We start from the raw sequence: 22,425 nt of genomic DNA on the forward strand, positions 1-22,425 counted from the left end.
CCCCCCCCCCTTCTGATAACAACTCGAACTTCTATTGGGTCAGGTAAAAAATAAATACATGTAGTTGCTCGTCTGGGGTTTTTGAAAAGATGCCCCGGCCACCCAAGACGTACGTTTCCAAGATGGCGAATGGATTCTATTTTTTTTTTTTTTTTACTGATACTTTTGTGTCGAAAGGACATGTCACCCTTTCTCTCTACGAGATTTTGAACTTGCATACTTAAAGCAACAAATTTGCTGCGGAAAAAAGCCGAAATAATTTGCAAATGTACGATTAAAAAAAGTGGGTGGGAAAATGAAGCGGACAGGAACAAGAAACTGGTTTCTTTTGTAACTTTGGCACAGCCAGGGTCCATACTTTGAAACAATATGATGGTAGCTCATTGCCATTGTTTCTCTAAAACTACTTCAGAATAGGGGGGGGGGGGGGTGGGGGAGAGGGTTATAAGGGGAATTGTAGCAGGTACAGGCCAGAGGTGGGCCGGGGGTTCCATTTTTAGCTCAGTTGTGTGCAGTCCCATATGCTTAAAAGCAAACAGTAGCAATAAATTTACCACCAACTTGGTTCATAATTATTTCATTTGTACTGATTGGGTTAATATATGTATTTTTTTTTGGGGGGGGGGGTAGTCTTGCACTTGTATTGTTCAATAGACCGCTTGCAGACGCGTTCGATAATCGTCGCGCGAAGGCGCGCAACGCCATGTTGTGGGACAAGCGTATATCTATCCATGCAAATTTTGTCCCACAACATGGCGTCGCGCACCTTCGCGCGTCAATAGACCGCTTGCAGACGCGTTCGATAATTGACGCGCTAAGGTGAGCGACGCCATGTTATGGGACAAAATGTGCGTGAATTGATATACGCCTGTCCCACAACATGGCGTCGCGCGCCTTCGCGCGTCGATTATCGAACGCGTCTGCAAGCGGTCTATATATCGATCTGTTCCCGATCCCCAGCGCGTGGCGCACTCAGAGCGCCCTCTATAGTTAGGTTCTGAGAATGAACGGTAACTTATCGGATGAATACAACACAGTATTTAATTGGTTGATGTAGATTAAAAAGATTAATAACTTTTTGAAAGCTATCTTTATATTTCGATTCAATCATTCCCAGTTTTTAAAAAAATAGTCATAGTAATGATTTTAGATAATATCAACCTCCCCCCCCTTTTTTTTGCAGGCATGATCAATTATTTTTTTATTATATCGACCAATCAGATTCCTTCGTCTATCAGGGGTTGGAAGGACGAAGCATATGCAAATGTCATAGCAACCTGCAGCGATTTTCATGCCGCGCAGAATGAGAAGTTCAAGAATTTTGTTCTTTTTTTGCAGACACCTAACAATTCATTTGTAGTTTGTGCACTGCTAAATACGCTGTAGGCTTAATCATGTCGACTGGAAAAGCAAAGCCGGGGTAAGCGTAAAAGATCACCCGTTCGTTGCATGTTTTTCGACGAGTGTATCGCCTAAAAAAAATCACGCACAGTGCTGTTGGCTGTGGAGTGTGGCTGTGCGAATGGGTTTGCATATTTTCATTGCACTTGCACTGCATGCATGCAGTCTAGCATATGTCTAGTGACCGGCAAATGAACATTATGTCCCGCCCCCGGCCCTCTCCCTAAAAAGGGAAAAATCAGAGCAGAAAATCAAATGCATTGCAAAACTGTAGACCCAGTAATTGGGGCGCTAACGGCTAAGCCATGAAAACTCCTTTTTTTAAATTTAGACTTTTTTCATGTCTTTCAGTTTCAATTTCATTGAAACTTCATTAAAACAAAAGTGACTTTGAGTTTGACTTTGTTTTTGATCGGTCATTTTTGATCGGTCATCCGACCAAAAACTCAACATTCGAAAAAAAGAGAGAAGAGTTCTAGCCTACTTCTAATTTTTCTAGTGCCCTAGTTACTGGGTCTAGCACTTGGTCTTGAAGCTATAACAAAAAAATTTAATTTAGGCCTAGGGCTAGGCTTAAACCAAATTGAACTCTTTTTTTTAAAGCCAATTAGTAATGATGAATAAAAAAATGCCCCCCCCCCACAAAAAAAAGGGAAAGAGAGGCTACTTTAAAATTTTGCATGAGTTTTATTAAATGCAAAGAAAATATGAATTTTGTTGCTTTTCATGCTTTTCTGTGGACTTTTAATAGTTTTTACACTAACGTTATGCCATCATGGAATAACATATTGTGTCTAACGTCAGGCTTGTTTGTTCTGATTGGAGAAAAAAGACAAAATATAAGGCAAAGTATAAAAAAAAACATGTTTAGCGTCCCCGCCCGCTTCCTTTTTAGAGGCCGCCTCCTTTTTTTTTTTTTTTTTTTTTTTTTTTTTAAAGACAAAAATTGATAAATTTTAACGATCTCTGACGAAAGAAATCGTATTTTTAGACTTTTATACCGTGTATAAAGCTGTGGAAATAGTCAATGAGTCCAAGTGGCGGCCATTTTGAAAAAAGCTGGTAACCATCTTGAAAAATAGCCCGGCCGCGTTGTCTTGAAAAATGTGTCGGGCGGCCATTTTGAAGAAAAAAAAAAGAAAAAAAAAGGGCCTCCTCCTTCCTTTTTGTCAAAGAGGCAGGACGCTAAACATGTTTTTTTTTTTTATTTTGCCTAACAGAGAAAAACTGTGTATGGTATTGGTAATGGTAATGGTGATTATTTGTCCAAAAATTTAATTATTATTTATGAGTTTGAAAAAAAATCACATAGGGCCTAGGATGTGTTCGAACTTACACCTTTTTAAAATTCTTAGTATTTGCCCATTTTAGGGTTGCATTAGGGCAAACACCACCCACTTCACTTTTTTGGAAAATAATATATATTTCTATTTAGATGTGCAATCTGGGGTATCATCGATTTTTTATTAAAGTTGTATTTCAGAAACAAAGTTGGTTTATTGAGTGAAAACAAACATTAACACAAATATGTCTACACCAAACTTTAAACTTGTAAGCACTTTTGACCTACCAGACCTGCCATAGGCCTATCTGATTAAGATAATTTTATCCTATCTTTTTTGCAAATTATTGAATACATTATCCTGATCTACATTCATATTAAAATTGCATACACCATTTGTCAATATGACAGCAGGCTATTGAAAGGCACTCATGTGTAAATATTTACAAGTCGCTGATAAAAAAAATCTACTCCTTTCGTTAGTTTTGAAAAATCCACCTTATCGCGCTGCCATTTTTTTTAAAATCTCAAATGGTAAACAAGCATCTGTGATATCCCAATTTGTAATGTGATCCTCCCGGTGTGTTTGATCTAGTCATGCGTGACCAAGGTCCCCCTTTTGCGACGGCACAGTCATGTGCAAATATTTGGGACAGTCTGTCGGCTCCACTGCGATTTTGACCTCAAGAGGTCAACACACAGTGTCTTTTGTGCATGTTTGAGATGCAGAGAAATCTAGGTCAATGGCTTTATTATTGTGCCAAAAATAAGCCAGGAATTTGGACCACTGTATGCACACCCCTTTTGTGCAGTTTTTCAATGAAGCTTTACAGTAACAGAAACCATAGAAACACACATGCACAAACACGACGAAACATTGCAGTCAGCACTACAGTGGAATATCATTCCCTCAATTTGCTCTATTGTTCAGTTTTCCAAAGCTGTTGGTAAGCCGTGTAAGGTATCTTCCTGCGATTTTCACTTTATTTTGATCAAGTTTTAGGAGTCCTACCAGCTGGGTTGCATGTGATTGGACTGAACACAAAGTGATGCCACCCATTCTGTGGAATATTAACGTGGAGTTGCTCGATTTTGTTTTGTAAAATTTGTGTACTTTTGGTGTATAATCACATCTCCAGCCTAGATTTGGGATTCTGTAGAGAAGCCTTCTAACAATTCATGACGTTTAATGTTCAGGGAAAAATGGTTCTTTTGTGTTCTATGGATATGGCTCAATTTCTGCTCATCAAAAGTGAAGAATTCCATATAAATTGGCAGAAAATTTGTAGTGTTATTGTTTTTCGTTTTTTTCGGTACATAAGAACTTGCAGCTTGTGCTCATGCGCACATTCTTGAAAAGAGGAAAGAATGTAGTATCCAGATGCCAAGTATTTCCTAACAAAATTGGAATTGTTTCTCAGTCCCAGATTCATGTCTTTTCAACATATTTGCAATGACTTACCTTCATTGAGATGATATGTAAAGAAAAAGTGGCGTCAGGTTGCAACATTCTTTCCAGTAAGGACATTGTAATAACATCATTGGGGCAGAATTCCTGCTTATAAATATTATCATGTTGGACACAAATGGTGGTAAATATTTCCAAATTCGGTTAGCAGCTCCAATAGATTGGTCCCAGATATGTTATAATTACCTTTGAACTTTCTTCACTGGCAGTGTCCTGAAGGTGCCTGGTGCCCTCCCCGCCGCGGCCAACCGCAGCAAGCTCGCCAGCCAGGCCAGCCAGAGCCGATTGATCAACGCCAGCAAAGCGGACCGCAGCCTGACGGTGGGCGTGGCCTCCCGCACAACGCTGACCTCCTCCAGTCGCAAGAGCCAGCTGGCCCTGGATAGCAAGACAGAGCAACGGTTTGGTGGGAAGATCAACAGCATGATTCAGGTGAGATGCAGTGGCAGGGATACAAGAGAAAGCAGGCCTGGATAAGCTGATGGTACAAGGTGGTGCAAAAAGGAACCCACTTTTGACAGCAACACCTACTTGTTGAGCATTTTTCAAAAATTCAATTTAATGGTATTAAAATATTGATCTTTAAACATAAGTGACGAAAAAATGATTGCAAATGCATATTTTGCCTCTGAGATTTGGTAGTTTAAAAATGTCATGTGCCAAACCTAGGCCTGTTTGTCCACAGACGGCTTTATTCCATCCACTTGACTGAGCTCCGGAGCTTGATTTGAAGACAAAAAACACTACACTAGACTGACATGTGGACAACAGTGATTTTGGTGACTTGTATTCAAATTACCATAATAACACTATTCTTGTGATTTTTTAACAAGATTTTTTTTTACCATGTATGGTTGAAGAGCTATACTTCATTACATTATAAAAAAAACAGTTCAAATAAGTTAAGTAAGTAGATAAAAATTCCTGTCAAAAGTGGATTTCCTTCTTTTTGCACCACCCTGTAGAGTACACAAAATTCTATTCAATCAATTCAGAATCGCTATTCACTGGAAGTCTTTTCATGCATCAGGTCTACACTGTGGGCCGGACTTGGCAATTTTGGTTTCATAGGGTAATCCTATACAATGGCACTGCCCGATTTTTCACCATTCTACAGCCAGTCTATTAAAGTCTGAAGTGACAGTTGCGCCATTTTCAGTTGATCAGATGACAACCACTAAATGATGGACATGTTTTTTGATATCTCACTTTTCTTAAAGTTGGAATGGATATTTTTTTAAACATAAAATTTGTTGACTCTTGTATACGCTGAGAAAGTGTGACATCACCTTCTCCCCAGGTCAAGCTCGCTTCCTCGACGATGGTTCATGCGCATTCCTTAATGACAAATTTCACATACGTTTAACACACACGATCACAGACAGCAATTTTACATCCTGCTTTTATGGAACGTTTTTACAAGTTATTAGTTCTTGAAAACTGTTCTGCCTTTCAGCAAACTGTCACCACACCAGTTACAACCACAGCTGTGCTTATTTTCGCTTGATAGCGGAGAATCAAGCCAATTATGAAACGGATTCACAACAGCTATAGTGAAACCACGGTGTTCACTGGCTTTTGCAGTGTGTGCGAACCAGTAATCGTGGTTACACCGAGTAAACCTCTGAGTCATGGGTACTGCACTGAATTGATTCCAACTCAGCAAGGATTGAATTTGCTTTTCCCGTATAGCCTGATTTTTATCCCTGCATCCCTGTTCCCCTCTTGTTTGCCTCAGGTGTTTGATGAGTCGGGGGCCGACGTCACCCCACAGCCTCTCCTCATCATTGATCCCAATGCCGTCAAACACAACCAGAGTAAAATCTTTGGCAGTGGCGGGGACTCCAGCGGCGGCACGGTAAGCTCAAGAAGGTTTCATGGAACCCTTAAACCCTTGGATATTTGGTGTTTCTTCAGCTGTTGGCAATTCCACACCTTCCTCCCTTCTGATCTTGGAAATGCGACAAATTATTGTTTTGAAATTCGGAATAGAAGTAGAGACACTCGTGCTAAGTACATCTGCAAAGTTCTAGCTCAAGCAGACCATTCATTTTTTAATAACGGTTGTTACTATTTTGCACTTCCAATTTGTGAGTGAATACATTACTAATACACATGGTGAGGAGAACAAAAGATATTTCGGTACCTTGGGTCTGATTTTCGGAAAATCGGAAAATTGGTATCAAAAAAATATATAGCGTAAACACGGGCAAACCTCATGACTAGCTTAGAATGGTACATGTACGTGACAAGTTTTTCACTGTCCAGGAGGAGTCAATCGCAGTTTCCTTGCAACTTGATGATGTCCATTCATCCCAGACAGTTTTGTAAATAAGTACTCCTAATGTTAACCATTTTTTTCATGAGTAACAATGAAAGAATGAGTACTTTGTCATATGTACAAGCAGGAGTACATCTTCATTTGTGCAAAATTTGTGTAGGTAGTTACAACACTTCTGTTTTTGTGTTGACCTTTCACTAACTTGTTCACCGTTAATTTTCAATTTTTTCTTTGCTTTGATTGTTTGCAGCCCACTGACCTGATGTCGCAGGCATCCATCTACCAAACTGGCAATGCCAGTTTCGCAGGGCCATTCACAAGGTATGCACCCATTCATAAATTTGTCCTAAAAAATTTGAGGTATCATTTTTATACTCTGAACAAGGTGACTCCTGGTTTAGTTTGAAAAATTAATAGTTTGCCAGTAAAAAAAAATATGTTGAGAACGTGTCTTAAATGTCCATTCCCTGTGCTATTTTCAAGTTTTATCCCCCCCCCAAAAAAAAAAATCCTTTAAAATTGCCACTTTCCTAGCAATACCAAACTTATTCATGTTTGAATAAAAAAAGCCTACATTTAGTTCTGGAATTATTACTGTACAAATTTTGATTTACTTGTGGCCCAACAATAATTCTGTTTTCGCATGATAGTTGAAACTTTATTTCTAAAAAAAAAGATTTCGTTGAAGAGCACTGGTGATGCAAAGTTAATTTTGTTATTTGGATAGAAGAATGTTCTGTTGTTTTAGTTGGTCAGATCGAATTGTGCTGGTTGCATGAAGGTTTACAATTAAGTGTTGCAGTTGCCAAGTCACCAACATTTTTCAGAAATATTGCCATAAGTTTGCAAAAAGTTATATTAAAAAAAAAAAAGAGTAGAAAAATGGAAACAAAAAAGGAAAGAAAAATTGAAAAACAAAGCTCCCGACAAATTTGGAACTGTGTTTCAAAAATATGTTCATGCCCAGTTTGTGAGTTTTACCCCCCCCCCCCCCCCGGCTGTAACAAATTCTCATTGACCAGCTCAAGAGTTTGCACGAAGTGACATTTAATATGGGTCGTTGCATTGTCTAATTCCATGGTGCATAACAAACATACTTGTTGATTTTATTTGATTGACATTGCCATTGTTAAGGGTGTATGAAAGGGTGTGCATTGTGTATTTCATGGGTAGTAATATTTACTTGTAGGTCATCAACTGAGGAATGGTGAGAACAGTTATAGAATGAAAATGTACACAAAATGGATCTAACTATTCATAAGATTGAATTTGCGTCGGGGTGATGTAAATTTAAACATTTGGTTTTGCCCTTCACTGATGTATTATAAATGCTATATACTTGGTTTTGTCCTTAATGATTGTGAGAAAAAATTCACAATCTACTCGGCTGGGATTCAAAACCGTGACCACTTCCAAGACTTTGTACATGAAGTGGGGTTTGGGAGCATTCCCAAAATTTGTTTAATACAAATTTTTTTACCACTTCGCGCCGGCTTTATTCTTGCCAAAAATTTCGAAATTTTCATAAGGCAAAATTTCCCAGCCGATTTCTGATGTACAGCCAGGATTTTGAGGCTTATAACTTAATTAATGTTCAAATGATAAAAAATTAAAAGTAGTGCTGCAAGTGACTGTATTGACATGGAATATAAAAATCAGAACATTAGATGTCTCAACCCATGATATTTCAAAAAGGGAAAACAGTTACAAATGTTAAAAAGAAAAGGTTTAGTAATTTACTTTTAAACAAATGCGAGTGCACAATTAGCTCTGGCCCAAAATGCGACGCCGATGGCACATATTGAGCACTGTACTTTTGGGCAATTTTCAAGACAGACAGACTGACAGACAGACAGACCATCCAACAGACCGCCAAGTGACATGTAGAAGCTCCTGCCAGGGCTTAAAAATTAATATTTTCAAGAAATACAAACTTTACGCTAGAAAAATTTGTAGGTTTAGATAAATCAAAATGTTTACACATTGTCATTAAAGGGAATGTACAACATTTGTGTTTGCTGCAACTTTTAGAAATAAATTGATTTGGAGAATTAGTATGTTATAGCAATTTTGTTAAACTGACTTGTTTCACGTTTTGGGCTTGTACATGCTGGAAAAACCAAGAAAACCAATCATGTTCTTGTAATCTGGTTCCCTGACCCCACTTGAGATGAAACTGAGCAATTTATAGACTTTGGGGAAATTGTACGGTCAGAGAATCAGTCTAGCAGGCGTGTACCCCTTCACAGGTGTGTAATCAATTGCAGAGAAAATGCGGAATAACTAAATATGAAAAATTAGGAGCAGTTTTTGAAAAAAAGTCAGTTTTCTCCAACGCTGGTCGGCCGACCAGCGTTGGAACAATACAAATTTTCTTGAAAATGTCAGCACACCAGGGCCCATGATATTACAGGATGCTTTAGACTGTCATTCCCTTACAATCCAGTAAGGTATTTCATGATATTGATCATTTCGGTTTTTTTATGTTTGCAAATGTTGTATCTTCCCTTTAAACATGATTTAACATTTTTTTTGTTTCTTTCTTTTCTGTGTTTTTTTCTCACGTGGCGTAGATCAGTGTTTGGAACCAGCATGACCCAATCAAGTCGGTCGGCAGAATCCTTCACCGATGATTTCGCTGAGCCTGCTGCTGCTGCTGACATTGTGACTGGCTTAGGAGGTACACGACAGACACAATTATTTAAGCCAATTTTTGAAAGTTCAGTATAAAGCAACTTTTCATGCGTACTGACTAAGAAGTAAATGGTACCTGTGAGGGCAGAGATTGTTATTGTGATTGAATTAGCTTCCTTGCGCCTAACGGGCAGCATCGAGCTGTACACTCCCCAGGGAGCTGAGATGGTATTTGGATGGTTTCATGTGCCCAATGAGCAGGGTAATAATGATATAGCGCCTTGAGCACCAGTCCTGGTGGATACGTGCACTTTATCAATACCCACTATTATTACTTATAGACGTGCAAACGGAGAGGCAGATTGAGAAGGAGGTCTTGACCGAGGAGGACCTGGACAAGGCGGTGAGCATCCAACTGACGGAGACGGACACCATCTGGATGCTTGACCTCCCGGCCATCTGTCTGTCGGCAGAGAGTGACGAGGCGACCAAGGTCAAGGAGCGCAACGAGAAATACAAAGAGGTAACAGGAGTGATCATTCAAAAGAAGTGTTACGTGCAGTGGCGGCGCTACAGGGGGGCATTGCCCCCCCCCCCCCCATCCAGTCCCCCCCCCCCCCCCCCAGTTTTCTCCCTACTCTTTATCAACAAATAGATAATTTTCTTCGCTGTTAAGATTCATAAAATGTTGACACATTTTTGGCCAATGAAAGCATTATAAACATTGGTACTTTGGAAGACAACACACGCCATACGTGCATTTATAAAAGCTGTAGATAGTGTGCAGTCAACGTCTTTGAACATTTGTTATACATTTGTTGTACACCATTCTGCGATTTGATACATTTCTCATTCGTAAAAATGACTATACTTCTAAGTTGCTCTAATGGCTTACTTCCGGCTTAAATCCCTTCACCGGATTTTGTATTAAAGGTGAATGAAATTATTTTATGCTTTATAATACACCTTCATGGTGTTTGGGGACCTAAACAGATTTTAAAAATTACTGAAGCGTTTTTTAAAAATATGTACAATGCTGACAAAGGTAGGATGTTTCTGACTTTCAGCTGTGTAAGAGTCGAGATGGCAATGACCGGTACGCTGAACGTGGTATGCAGACATTCAACGAGCAGCCCAAGAATAAAGATGTACAGACGATGAAGGTCAACCACAACGTAAGTAGAGTGGCGTTTCTTGTATGTACTGTGTTTTTTGTTTTACGGGCTCCGTGCACCAACTAAAGAGGGCTCCCTTCTACCTAGCAACGACGTCCCATGGGTGGGACACATACATTTCACTGGTTGATGCGTGTGCACCGTTCCTTGTGTGTGACGCATGTACATCGCGCTTCGCGGCAAAATATTGCAGTCAGGCAAGATGGCATCGATCGGTCACCCCCAACTGTACTTTCTTTGCCGGTGTCGGAGCTTGTGTACAAAATGTACGGAACGGATTGTCTACATGCGTGATATGCCGCGTCCGCGCATAGGGCAATGCGCGCCGAACAAATGTAGAACAATGCGCGCCGTGATCGCTGACAGAAATTTGACCACTGAAAGACTGCAGTCGCGCGCCGAGTCTCGTGCACGCACGCACGACGCCCAAGTGCCGTATCACGCCTCTGACCAGAAATTTGGGGAAGTCGTTTATCCTTGAGTAAAGGTTAGTGTGTCATCCATATAACGGGAAACTGTTTTTATTTTGCATAGGATTCAGGCATCACTGCCACAACTTGGGATATGTACGACACATATGAAGAAATCCAAGATAAAATAAAAAAAGGTTTGTTCATTTTTTTTTCTCACTTTAGATCGGCATGTGTGTTTATGTGTCTTTAGGTTTTCTAATACCACGGCCTAGTTGTTCATTCTTCTTTTTGTATTAAATTGAATGTTATGTGTAAGGAATTTAGTACAGAGGTTTTACACTGATAGTGGGTAAATTGTGGGGCTAAGGTCAAATTTCCAACATTCAGAACATTTTAGTCTCTGTGAAGAGGGTTAAATTGTTGGGAATTAGGGGCCAAACAAATCAAATTTTTGATGTCATAAATAATTAGAAAGCATTGTAGAAAGTCTGGCACAGCTTGGAATTTCCTCGTTTTTATGACCTTTTCAAAATTCCCTCAAGAACCGAAGAAAGTCCTGAAGAATCTGTGCTATTGATTTATTTTGTCGCGTCAGTGCAACAAGGTTGTAATTCAATTCTGCAACAAAGTCATATCTCGCGCGAATACGCTCCGTGCAACAAGGTCGCATCTCAACGTCCATTGAGTTTGCGTGTACATCCAGGTTATTTTAAGCGAGATATGACCTTTTGACATTCTGAAACTGGTGTTTTGCATTTATGCCATTTTAGGAGATACAACCTTGTTGCACTGACGTGGCGATTTGTTGTTTTTCTCATCTTAAATACATTCTATGTTATAGCGGAAGAGGATGACATCATTCCAGAAGAGGCGTCTGAAGATCGTCCCCTCAGCACGGCAGCAAGCACCGCCTCCGTGGCAGAGCAGAGGAAACGGGCACCCACCGGTGCAAAAGATGGTCAGTTCAAACTAAGGAAAATGACGTTCGCAAATAATCTGAATGTGGTTTTTAAAAAATGGAACCTTGTATTCACGGTCTCCACCTTTTCTGTTTCCTTTACAATGCATTAAAGGCACAGTCCATCATTTGCAGCTATCCAAAAAGTAAATGACAAAATTATTGTTGAAAGGCATACTTGATTTAAAGATAGTAATGGCACTAAACTCCCTGTGATATTATTCTTTCTGGCAAGCTGTCGTTTTGAAGGAAACAATGAAAGAAGACCATTTCCAACAATGCGTCTAAAAGCCTTGCAAAAGTATAAATAAATACTTACCTAATTTTTTTTCTATTTTGACGCAAAGGTTCTCAAATTTCAAATTTGTTTCATACCGAAAAATGCTCCATCTGAACTGCCTTTGAAATTAATTAGTTTCTCTTCGTTATTGATAGGTGACAGTAGAGGCAGTCTGATGGCCAGCTCTGTTGCCGATTCAGAGACTGACGCCGAGGTCAAGAAAGACGGAACCGTGTCTGCAGAGGGAGGAGTGGTAGTCGCTGACACAGCCATCCTACAGGTAAATTACACATTCACATTTCACAATTTCTCATACAGGCACTAGTGATGTGCATTGGTCAGATTGACGAGGCCAAACCGGCCCAAGACATTTATTTTATAAACCGAATCCGAATCGAAACTGAACTGGACTACCTAAAACCGACCCGACCCAACCTGACAATAATTCTAAGAAAACCGACCCGAACCGACACGAACCGACCCGAAACCAAACCGACCTGATAAAAACCCAAGTATCTGGCTTCGGCAAATGTGTCCGCTTTTTGCGCCTGAACTGACCCGCTTTCAGTAACTGAATCATGCCGTGCGGCACTCACAACGTGACCTACTGGTGGGCCTACATGTTATAGACCGATCGAGACAGACCGCAAACCATTTGTAGTCGTACCGCGCGCAGTGACTCTGCACTAAATTAAAAGTGCACCTTGTGAATTTCCATTCTGTTCGGTTCATTTTAGTTTATTTCAGGTTTTTCCAAAATGGCTTAACCGACCCGACCTGACCCAAAAATCACAAAACCGAAACCGACCCGACCCAACTAAAATGATGAACAAACTGACCTGACCCGACCCGAAGTCCGTTTCCGGTCGGTTTCGGTTTTGGGTCGGGTTTGCACAACATATACAGGCATGATGTTCATGACAGATTTTTTAAGAGCTCAGTTGAATTAACCTCCAAATGTATTTTTTCAAATCTTATACATCCATCATCTAGAAATGGTCAAGGAGATTACAGACTAGAAGTTTTGAATCATTTCTATGAATCATTAATTAGATATCATGGTTAATTGGCTCAGTCATGGATATTACACTTCCTTTCATAACACTGGAATAGCACATACATGCTTACTCCAGAAACAGAAATTGCTTAATGGAAATTTCTGTGAATTTGTGAGAATCGACATGTCTAGGCTATGAAGTTTGTATAGTAAGCACAATCAGTTTGAAAAGAATGTTCTTTCGGGGAGATTTTCATTTTTTTTTAATGTGAGTTTTGCCCCACACCAATGCAATTTTAAAGGAGCACATTTCTGTTCTGTTTGAGATCTTGCCAAAATAAATTACAAGCTTGTACAGATGGAACTACCCCATGACCTGCTGTTGAGTTCGGACGTCTTAACCGCTCAACCGCCTGGCTATCGACTTTTATGATGGAATTTTACGTTAGGGTGATGCAAATTTGTCCAAACTATTTGAGAAATCAGCTGAATATTGTTATAAAATGACTAAATTTCAATAAAATACAGATAATAAACTTCAAAATGTGTCATTTGTGGCATTTGGACCATTTTGAAATTTTGAGATAATTTATTCTGTGGAATTGCCCTTTAAGTCGGACGCTTTGAAGACAGACCTGTTTGTGATGGAGAGAGTGGTCACTCTCAACAACTTCCAGCCCAAGCAGGCATCCTACAGAACCCTGCCGATTCTGCCTGGTGAGTTCAAAACCTCTTAAATACACACCTTTTAATTGCTTTTTCCTCCCACCCTACGTTTCCCAATGTTCGACCTGGTGATTGTCACTTCTTGACTATTTTCCCACATTTAGGCACAGATTAAGTGGCAATGCCCCACACCTTTGTAAGGAGATTCCCTCCCTTTTTAATATTTTTAGCCAACTGTATCACAATTTTCAAAAAAGTCGTCTTAAAATTTGACCATAGTGCAGAAAAATGGTTCAGGATCTGATTTCAAAATTCTGTGTTATACTTAGCATATTTCCGAAGTCAGTAAAAGATATTTAACTTGGCAAAGTAACAAGATATTCTACCTTCCAAAAAATGAAAGTGACCAAAATCTCAACTTTTGTGATTTTGAAAATGAGATGAAATCCTGATTTAAGACTTCTGTAATAAACTTTTAGATTTTTTTAAAGATTTTTAGCCTTTAAACAGAAAAGTGAACTCAGCACTGTACATTGTACATATTCTTGTGGTCAGTCATTGGTATTTCTTACAAGTCTATTCAGCTATGAATCATTCAGGCCATTCTGTAAAAGTTCATTACAGACTTGTATTTGTACATGTATTTCAGCTGCATTTTGTGACATGCATTTGTTTGTGTTTTACTTCAGAAAGGGAGAGGAATTTGTAAATTTTACGTCTATTTTGAAAAGCTTGAAAGCATGTAACTCGCAACTTTTCTCTTAATTTCTTTTAGACATTGACAAGATCGTTGAGGAGGAACCTGCAGAAGGTAGCTCAACCTCCGGCGCTGTCAACATCGCCCAGTTGGGCCCCAACCTAGACAGGCTCTGGGCCTACACCTGCAGTCTGACCAAAGGCCGCAACGTCAGCTCCATGTCCTGGAACAAACTCAACAAAGTGAGTTTTGACCCCTTAACCTTTTGACCGTTTGACCCTTTGACCTTTTGACCTCAACAGTATGATTCGTGTTGGTCTGAACATAGCTGCGAAATCTCTCACAATGGCAGATGGTGATTTAGAGTCTTGAAATCTACCAGTGTGTAGTTGGCCTAATTTCCTATGATAAGCAGAACTCAACGTAATTTACATACCTACATGCTTTTGGGAATAGGGCATTCCGCCCCATCGAGATTGATATCTCCAAAGCCTCTGAAAGTTGCCATCAATATCTGGCAAAGCTTGGTTTGATTCACACCCTCACAAAATAATGGCACCTCATAAAACTTTTAAAAAACTGAATCAACTTCATGGCGTCTGACTTGCTTCCTTGAATAAAGACATTGACAAAATGAGGAACTGCCAACATAGGGCTGGATAGCTCAGTTGGTAGAGCACCGGAGCAGCAATCCGGAGGTTGCAGGTTCAGACCCCGCTCCAGTTAATTTCTTTGATCAACTTTTAAATTATTATAATGCCCGCATTCAGTTTCCCATTGTGGTATATTTCATCAGTCAACTTTTGTTGACAATAACTACTTCAACTGGTCACACTGTAAGACTTCTGTACTTCTTTCCCTCCAGGATCTTCTGGCTATTGGGTATGGTCAGTTTGGCTTCACCGAGCAGAAAGGAGGTCTGGCCTGCTGCTGGTCACTCAAAAACCCAGAGGTATGTGGAGTTGTTCTACAAAATGTCAGAGAGACCACCTTATGGTCCCTTGTCATATAGTCATAAAGGCCATTTAATATAAGTGTAGCTTCTATGCATTATCTTCATATTACTTGGTGTGGACAACATTGAGGTCAAATTCCATGTGACATGTTCACCTTTTTCCCCCTTTGTTTTTACAGTTCCCAGAAAGAGTTTTTCATTGCGAGTCGGGAGTGACTGCCATGGACTTCTCTGCAACGAATCCAAACCTCCTGGCGGTATGATTTTTTTTTGTCTTTGTGCCCTCCGTAAGGTTCCTTTAATTTTGCCTATAGAAGCCCCCAGATTTAATTTCACACTGGGTTTAACACTTTTTGCTTTCTGGGAGCCGATTGTGAACTGACAGATTGTTGGGTTCACTGTTTTTGTAAGACCATCTATTGCCTTCAAGTTTTGAGGATCATCTAAGTATCTGATTGAGACGCCAGTAGGAAAACTGTTTAGTGACAGGTACTTATATGCGTTTTCTCCCTTTAGATTGGTATGTACAATGGTATGGTAGCCATCTATAATGTGAGAGGCAGTAACGACACACCGGTGCTGGATAGCTAGTAAGTATTGATCTGTCGAGTGTGTAATAATGTTGTGCATCGGGTAAGGTTGTCCACGGCAAACCGACCTAAAACGTTATAAATATAAACCGATTCCAAACCAAAACTGTAAGCTATCCAGGATATTTAATGAGATGACTCCTAAGATGAACCTTATGGTTTTTTGAATTTCTATCCTTAAGTGAGAGTCACGGCAAGCACTCCGCTCCGGTCTGGCAACTGAAGTGGATCGACAAGGAGAAGGGGGGCTCGTCGGGAGAAGAGAGGGGGGAGCTACTCATCTCGGTCTCCACAGACGGCAGAGTCACTCAGTGGCAGATCAGAAAGGTTCGAACCCTTCTTATACTATTCTTACTAATAAATATGATGAAATGGCTGCCAGTTTCAGACTTCATTAGCCAATCACCCAAACATGCAAAGCTAATCATTGAACACGATTTTGTGTCAACACTGATACCAGACTTATTGGCGAGCAGTAATGCTGAGAAAGACCGGCTTTAGCAATATACAATGTTGCTGTTCAGATGTCGGTCACTGATTGCGATACCTGTTGCTTGAACAGGCCTAGGCCAGCTGACCCTTGTGAGCTTGGTAGTCAGCTAGTCAGGACGGCTGCACTAGTCAGCAGAAGATCGTGGGTTCAAGTCGAGTCTGAGCAAGCTTGTATTATTTTCCCCCCACAAGCTGTTGGTGTTGAAGGCAAAACCAAATATCAAAGTTTGTATCGAAATACACAGCTGACTTTGATGGCACTTCACATATTACAAAAAGGCTCTGCTCAAATCTATGCATTAATGACTGAGATTTGCTTTTCAATATTGGGTTTGCCCCTGACTGGTGCATTCTTGTAAACACTGTTTACTCATTGCTGCAAGAAAAAATATCAAATGCTTAAGTGGGACTCGAACCCATGACATCCTGCTTACTAGAGCAGACGTCTTACCACTCGACCACCGAGCTTGCCTGCAGGGTCTGCTGGTTGGTTTGAATCTGATGTAGCAGTGGGGTACTGCAAAAGATCACCATATTTTTTTATGATTGAATTTGGGATTTGTTTCTTCCTTTGGCAGGGCTTTGAGTGCGCGGACCTGATGAAGCTCAAGAGGGTGGCCAAGGCTAGCAAGAAGCAGAAAGAAGGCAAGGAGACCAAGAGCGAGGGATTCATCTCACGCCAGGCCTCAGGGATGTGCTTTGACTTCAACCCTAAGGATCTCAACATGTGAGTGATAACCAGTATTGATGAGAAGACGATCCACACAGGAACGTAGACTACGGAAGTTGTTTTCCTCAGAGCTTACAAAGTTGCCCAGGTTGTCACATTCTACAGACTGTTAAAATTTCCTCAGATTTTTGTTTTCCATCTCAATTCCTCAGACCAGCAAATTCCAAACCCTGTTTTAATCATCAGGCCACAATATGGGCTCCATGCGCCAACAAAAGAGGGCGCCCTTTGCAACCCATGGGCAGGACATATCGCTGGTTGACGCGCACTGTTCCTTGTGTGTGACGCACGTACGCAAGGGGATTTGTACTATGTACATGCAGTGGCCGTGCTTCGCGGAAAATGAATTGCAGTCAGGCAAGATGGCGTCGGTCGGTCACCCCCACCTGTACTTGCTTTGCCGGTGAGGGGGGGGGGGGGGGGCTATCAAAATCCTCATGCCATCAAAATTTCTTAGGCTGTCCAAACTCTAAGGCTTTCACAATCAACCCAGAAAAATCCTCAGTTCACAAGAAAAAAAAAACAGTCCGGAGAAAAACAAACACAGTCCATCTGTGTCCGCAGGCTGTCAAAATCTCTCAAAAACCAAAAATAGTAATAATACCCCAAATCCAGTTCTTGGAACTGCAGTCAATTGCATGAACTTCAGATCTCTCAACCTTTTCTGAATTAGATGGAAAATGTCCATTGTTGTATTGCATTTTCTTGATTTTCCCTATATCAGAATTCATTCCTGGTGTAATTTGTATCTCTGTTAGTTTTGTGACAGTGCCAAGTATAGAGTTCGGCCGATTTGTCATGCCTAAGTTGTGCATTTTATGGAAAGCAAATTAAAACAATTGTATTCACTCAGGTTAGCAAAAGTCTAATAATTATTGTCCTGAGCTGTCTAAATTTTCATGAATTTTTTTTTTATACAGATATTTAGCAGGCACAGAGGAGGGGCATATTCACAAGTGTTCATGTTCCTACAATGAGCAGTACCTGGACAGCTATTTTGGACACACGGTGAGTTTATTCAAGCAAATCTGGCATCGTATTCATCGTTCTAAATCGGAGGACTTTGTTTTGAAGATATGGAGCAAAGTTTTAAAACCTAAACTTGACCCCTTCATTGAGTAAAAAAAGTGTAGGTTTAGCTAGTTTTTTAAATTGCCTGTAATAAGATTTATTTTAAGCCAGTCTGAAAAATTACAGATTTTGTATATTTTGTATAATTTTTTTCTGAAAAATTCAGTTTTTTAATTATTGTATCAAGCACGATACTCTTAAGGTGCAAGCCTTATCACTGATAAAAAAATCAGGATTTGTTTTAATTTTACAGAAGGTAAAACACTAAGGAAAATCCCCCTCCCCCCAACAAAAAAACACACCCAAAAAACAACCTTAAATCAAAATTAAAAGCAATCAATTTTACCTCCTCTGTCCACCAATGAGTTCATTTGAATATTCCATTACAGGGACCAGTCTACAGAATTGAGTGGTCTCCATTCCTGCCCGATGTATTCATTAGCGCCAGTTCTGACTGGAGCATAAGACTCTGGGTACAAGACCGACAGAAACCAGTGCTGAATTTCTTCTCCTCAACCGTAAGTATTCCTGCTTTTTGGATTATCACAATGAGTGTGTTGTGAGTAACTGCTTTGTTATGTAAAGGCTGAATAATTTTATGTCGATAAGGCCAAAAAAAAAAGAAGTCGGTCTCTGGTCAGCGCGTGCGTCGATTTAAATCATGCGCGTCAACTTTTTTTTCCCCAAAATGTTCCGCGGTAGCTCCAACAGCGCCCTCTATTGCCGCACCTCCTCATATTTTTTTTTACCAAAGAGCACCAAGGAATGGGAAATTGCACCAAGGCAAATGATCGAGGGCACCAAGGCAAATTATGGAGGACACCAATGTACATGAGGACACAAAAAAAAGCAAAATCGTAGCCCACCTTGTCTGTACAAACCAAGCTTGGAAAAAAAAAAAAAAAAAAAAAAAGCCGCGTCGCCGCATCAATTCCGGAACTTTGGCCTGACCAGAGACCGCGTATTTTTTTTTTTGGCCTAACATACAGTTCATGTTTTTCCTTATTTCTGTGGTATGCTGTGGCTTTGTGGTCTGGGGCTTCGAGCTTAAGATCTTTGGGCAATTCTTTAGGTGGTTGTTCTAGTCAAGCCCGGGGTTGTGGTGGGAATGTGTCCTTAAGCAAGACACTTTGTCACAACTTGCTACCTGCCACTCAGGAATAAATGGGTACCTGTGAGGGCAGAGATGGTTAATGTGATTTTTTTTATCTACTTTATTAGCAGCTTCGTGCTGTATACTCTCGAGGGAGCTGAGATAGTTTTCAAAATATTTCATGGGCCCAGTGAGCAGGGGTAATAATTCTCTTGGTTGAAGACATTTCTGTTGTTTATTCCAAGACATAAGCACTGCCAGACGAAATGTCCATGACCTTCGATCAAAGTCAGAACGAACCCAAGTAAATATAGCACCCTCTGTTGTCTGAATTAATCCATTTCAGCTAAAAGCAATGCGAACTTGGGTCTTGGAACCAAGACTAGGGTAATAATTATGTCATGCAGTGAGCACTTTTACTGAAGATATGTGCACTTAATTTTAAAAAACTCATTATTATTATTATCTTCTGGAATACAGAAAGCGGTCATGGACGTATCCTGGTCCCCCACGTCGGCTACTGTGTTTGGATGTGTCAACGAGGGCGCTGTGGAGATATGGGATCTCAGCACAAACATGTAAGTGTTCTCGGTTATAAAGGCTGTAAGCGGCTGTAAGCCTTGTATGTGACCGTGGGCAAATTTCACAGCGACGCTAATTAGCAAGGAAATTTGGAAGTGGAAATATAAGTGGGCCTGGATCTTAAAAAAAAGTTGGTTGCGGCAAAAGTTACTTTTTTGAATTTCCTACATACAAGTGCTTGAAATAAGCCATCGTTTGGTACAGCGTGGACGTCCCTATATATTTTTTATTACTTCACCATGCGCAATTCAGTATTTAAGCATTTGGAAAAAAAAACCAAATAATTTTCAACATAAGAGTTTGACATTTGACCAACTTATTGAAAACAACGTTTTGTCCTTTTGCACTAATAAAGCATGCAGTTATAAACCTCGTGCATAGAAGCCATCTTGAAGGGTAATGTTTTCGCTCTGCTTGGATCAGCATGGGAAGACCGTCTCTGCAATAACACAATGTCCTGTAAGACTGCCACCATAAATAAGGCCTTTTGACTTACGCAGCAAGGAAGATCTCGACCAATGAATTTCCTTTTTGTGTTCTTCATTGTGCAGGTTGGACCCAATCATTGTCAACGTTCCAGCGCCTGGTGTCAAACTCTCCTGCCTCAAGTTTGCTCTCAACTCAAACGTGAGTGTTATTTATATTCTGCTATTATTTTCAGCATTTTTTTAGCATTTCTTTTAGATTTGAAAGTAACACAACTTTGAAACTCAAACAAGCACCTCTTTTAAGGTAGGGCAGATCATTTGTCATTTGTGATTTTTTTTTTCATTTGAGCCAACAAAAAAGCTCAAACTCTAAAGATGTGTGCTTAATAAGTAACCTGAATGCTGTATATTCCGAGAAAACAATTCTAGGATCTCAGTTTGGGTTCAAAAGTTGCCGCGTCATGTTTTAAATTGCGCCCAAATCAGCGTCCGGGACACGTTCTCATTCAGCCGATTCATCAGGCGATGTCACGCACTGAACCGACAAATAATAGCAACCGCGCGTTTGTGTGCGTTGTGTCAACACATGTGCGCATTCATTCAAGGATTCGCTGAATTACAAAAACAAAATCTGGATTCACCCTGGTAGTCAATGGCTTGCATAATATTTTTGTAAACATTTTAAAACCAAGTTCCTGCGATTGCATCTCTGGAATGCATTGCAACAGTCACCTCATATCGTGCTTAACAAAAATTCTTTGGTACAGATGGATGACACTGTTATTGTTTCAAGTGGAACAAAAAAAAAACCCAAAACAAAAATATTGCCATTATAATCAACCTATCAAGTAGCACGAATGTCTGTATGTTATATTCTCTGCACCTGCTCGTTAAGAATCAACGGTACTATTTTTTATTGTTTCCACAGTGCATCCTAGTGGGTGACAGTGATGGGCAGGTGTCAGTGTACCAACTGAGGAACATGCCACCAGTGGAGGACAATCAGGTACGGTATCATCAGATTGTGGAGAACTCTGAAAACTCCAAGATTTTGGCGCTTTGTATGTGTATTGAAAACGAGCTATCAGACTTCCAAATAACAGAAGAATCTGGTATAGATTCTGTGCACAAGTGAAGTACCTATAGTGGTGGGAGAAATCTGAGATTTTTAAAATCTAGTTCTCCTATGTTTTTTTCAAACCGAATAATGGTTGTCCAATTTCACTTGAAGTTCCCATTCAGCTCACGTCATACCAACAAAAAGTGGTGAAACCGAGTTGATGGTTTACTTTGTTTTCACGTCTGCAGAGAGAGAAATTGGAGGATCTGATCAGACAAACCCTGGACAGTGAACTCACATCCAAGAGGTGAAACCTACAAAGACGTACTGGAGAGTCCCACCACACTGCAGCCATCTTTGTCTAGTTCCTTGTGTTCGATCACAGTCAAGCATTCCTGCATTTAATGCAGCAGACTGGGGTGTAGATAATGTTGCTTTTAAGAAACCAGGGTATTTAGTTCTTTGAAAAGACAGATCAGCATCTTATCTTTGTCTTAAAGAAATTTTCTTTCGTGAAATTTACTTATTTCGCATTTGAAATGTCAATTAGGAAAGAATTACAATAACAATTATGAAGGAATGCCTTTAAAAACAAATTCAAGATTCTTCCAAGTATATTACCGTTTTAAAATATTCAAGAACCGTCCTTTTGCACTTGTTAAACGTTTATGACACTTGACAAATCTGAAAGTCCGTCCATGGTTAAAAGTTTGACGGATTCAAATATTTCCTGTAAAATTTTTTAACAAGAAAAGTGCCTTTGTATGAATTGAAATGTGTGCATAGATGTATATAATGTTGGCCAGATTTTTTTTGGTGTGACTTACTATCCCCAAGCCAGGGGGAAGTTGTACGGGAAAAAACCCAAAGCTTGCTCGTTATTGAAATAAAAATTTCAAAAATCAAAATTAAACTACTTGAGCCTGGTTTTGGGATAGTAAGTCACATTTGAACTTTTTATACATGTATTACGATTGTGCCATGTACATTGTAAAATATATGAATAAAAGATACATGTATCATGCATGTGGCAGAATATGTGGTGTTAATGAAATTTATTGCGACCTTTCCATTCCAAATTAAATAGACCAATCTCCAGTATCAATTTGGCATCAATACGCTTGGTTGGCTTTGTTATATTTGCCAGCCAAAAAGGAAGGGTTAATAAATTT

General features: G+C 39.9%; 1 protein-coding gene and 1 non-coding gene across 2 annotated transcripts; both read left to right on the forward strand.

The window, feature by feature from the left end:
- The first annotated feature begins 1,242 nt into the window (after positions 1-1,242).
- LOC119737648 (dynein intermediate chain 4, axonemal-like) lies at positions 1,243-22,307 on the forward strand. The gene is made up of 23 exons (XM_038212136.1): positions 1,243-1,420; positions 4,361-4,583; positions 5,890-6,009; positions 6,683-6,753; positions 9,006-9,112; positions 9,408-9,589; positions 10,134-10,241; positions 10,776-10,848; positions 11,496-11,612; positions 12,048-12,172; positions 13,504-13,606; positions 14,331-14,494; positions 15,118-15,204; positions 15,387-15,464; positions 15,724-15,797; positions 15,980-16,124; positions 16,868-17,016; positions 17,940-18,027; positions 18,480-18,608; positions 19,664-19,761; positions 20,317-20,392; positions 21,122-21,199; positions 21,502-22,307. The coding sequence occupies exons 1-23, from the start codon at positions 1,395-1,397 to the stop codon at positions 21,562-21,564; spliced, it is 2,484 nt and encodes an 827-aa protein (XP_038068064.1). The 5' UTR covers positions 1,243-1,394; the 3' UTR covers positions 21,565-22,307.
- Trnaa-agc lies at positions 14,906-14,978 on the forward strand. Its single transcript has one exon. It is a non-coding gene; the product is annotated as a tRNA-Ala (tRNA).
- Positions 22,308-22,425: the final 118 nt, after the last annotated feature.

This window comes from Patiria miniata, unplaced genomic scaffold (assembly GCF_015706575.1).
Source record: "Patiria miniata isolate m_02_andy unplaced genomic scaffold, ASM1570657v1 HiC_scaffold_3, whole genome shotgun sequence".
Lineage (NCBI taxonomy): Eukaryota > Metazoa > Echinodermata > Asteroidea > Valvatida > Asterinidae > Patiria > Patiria miniata.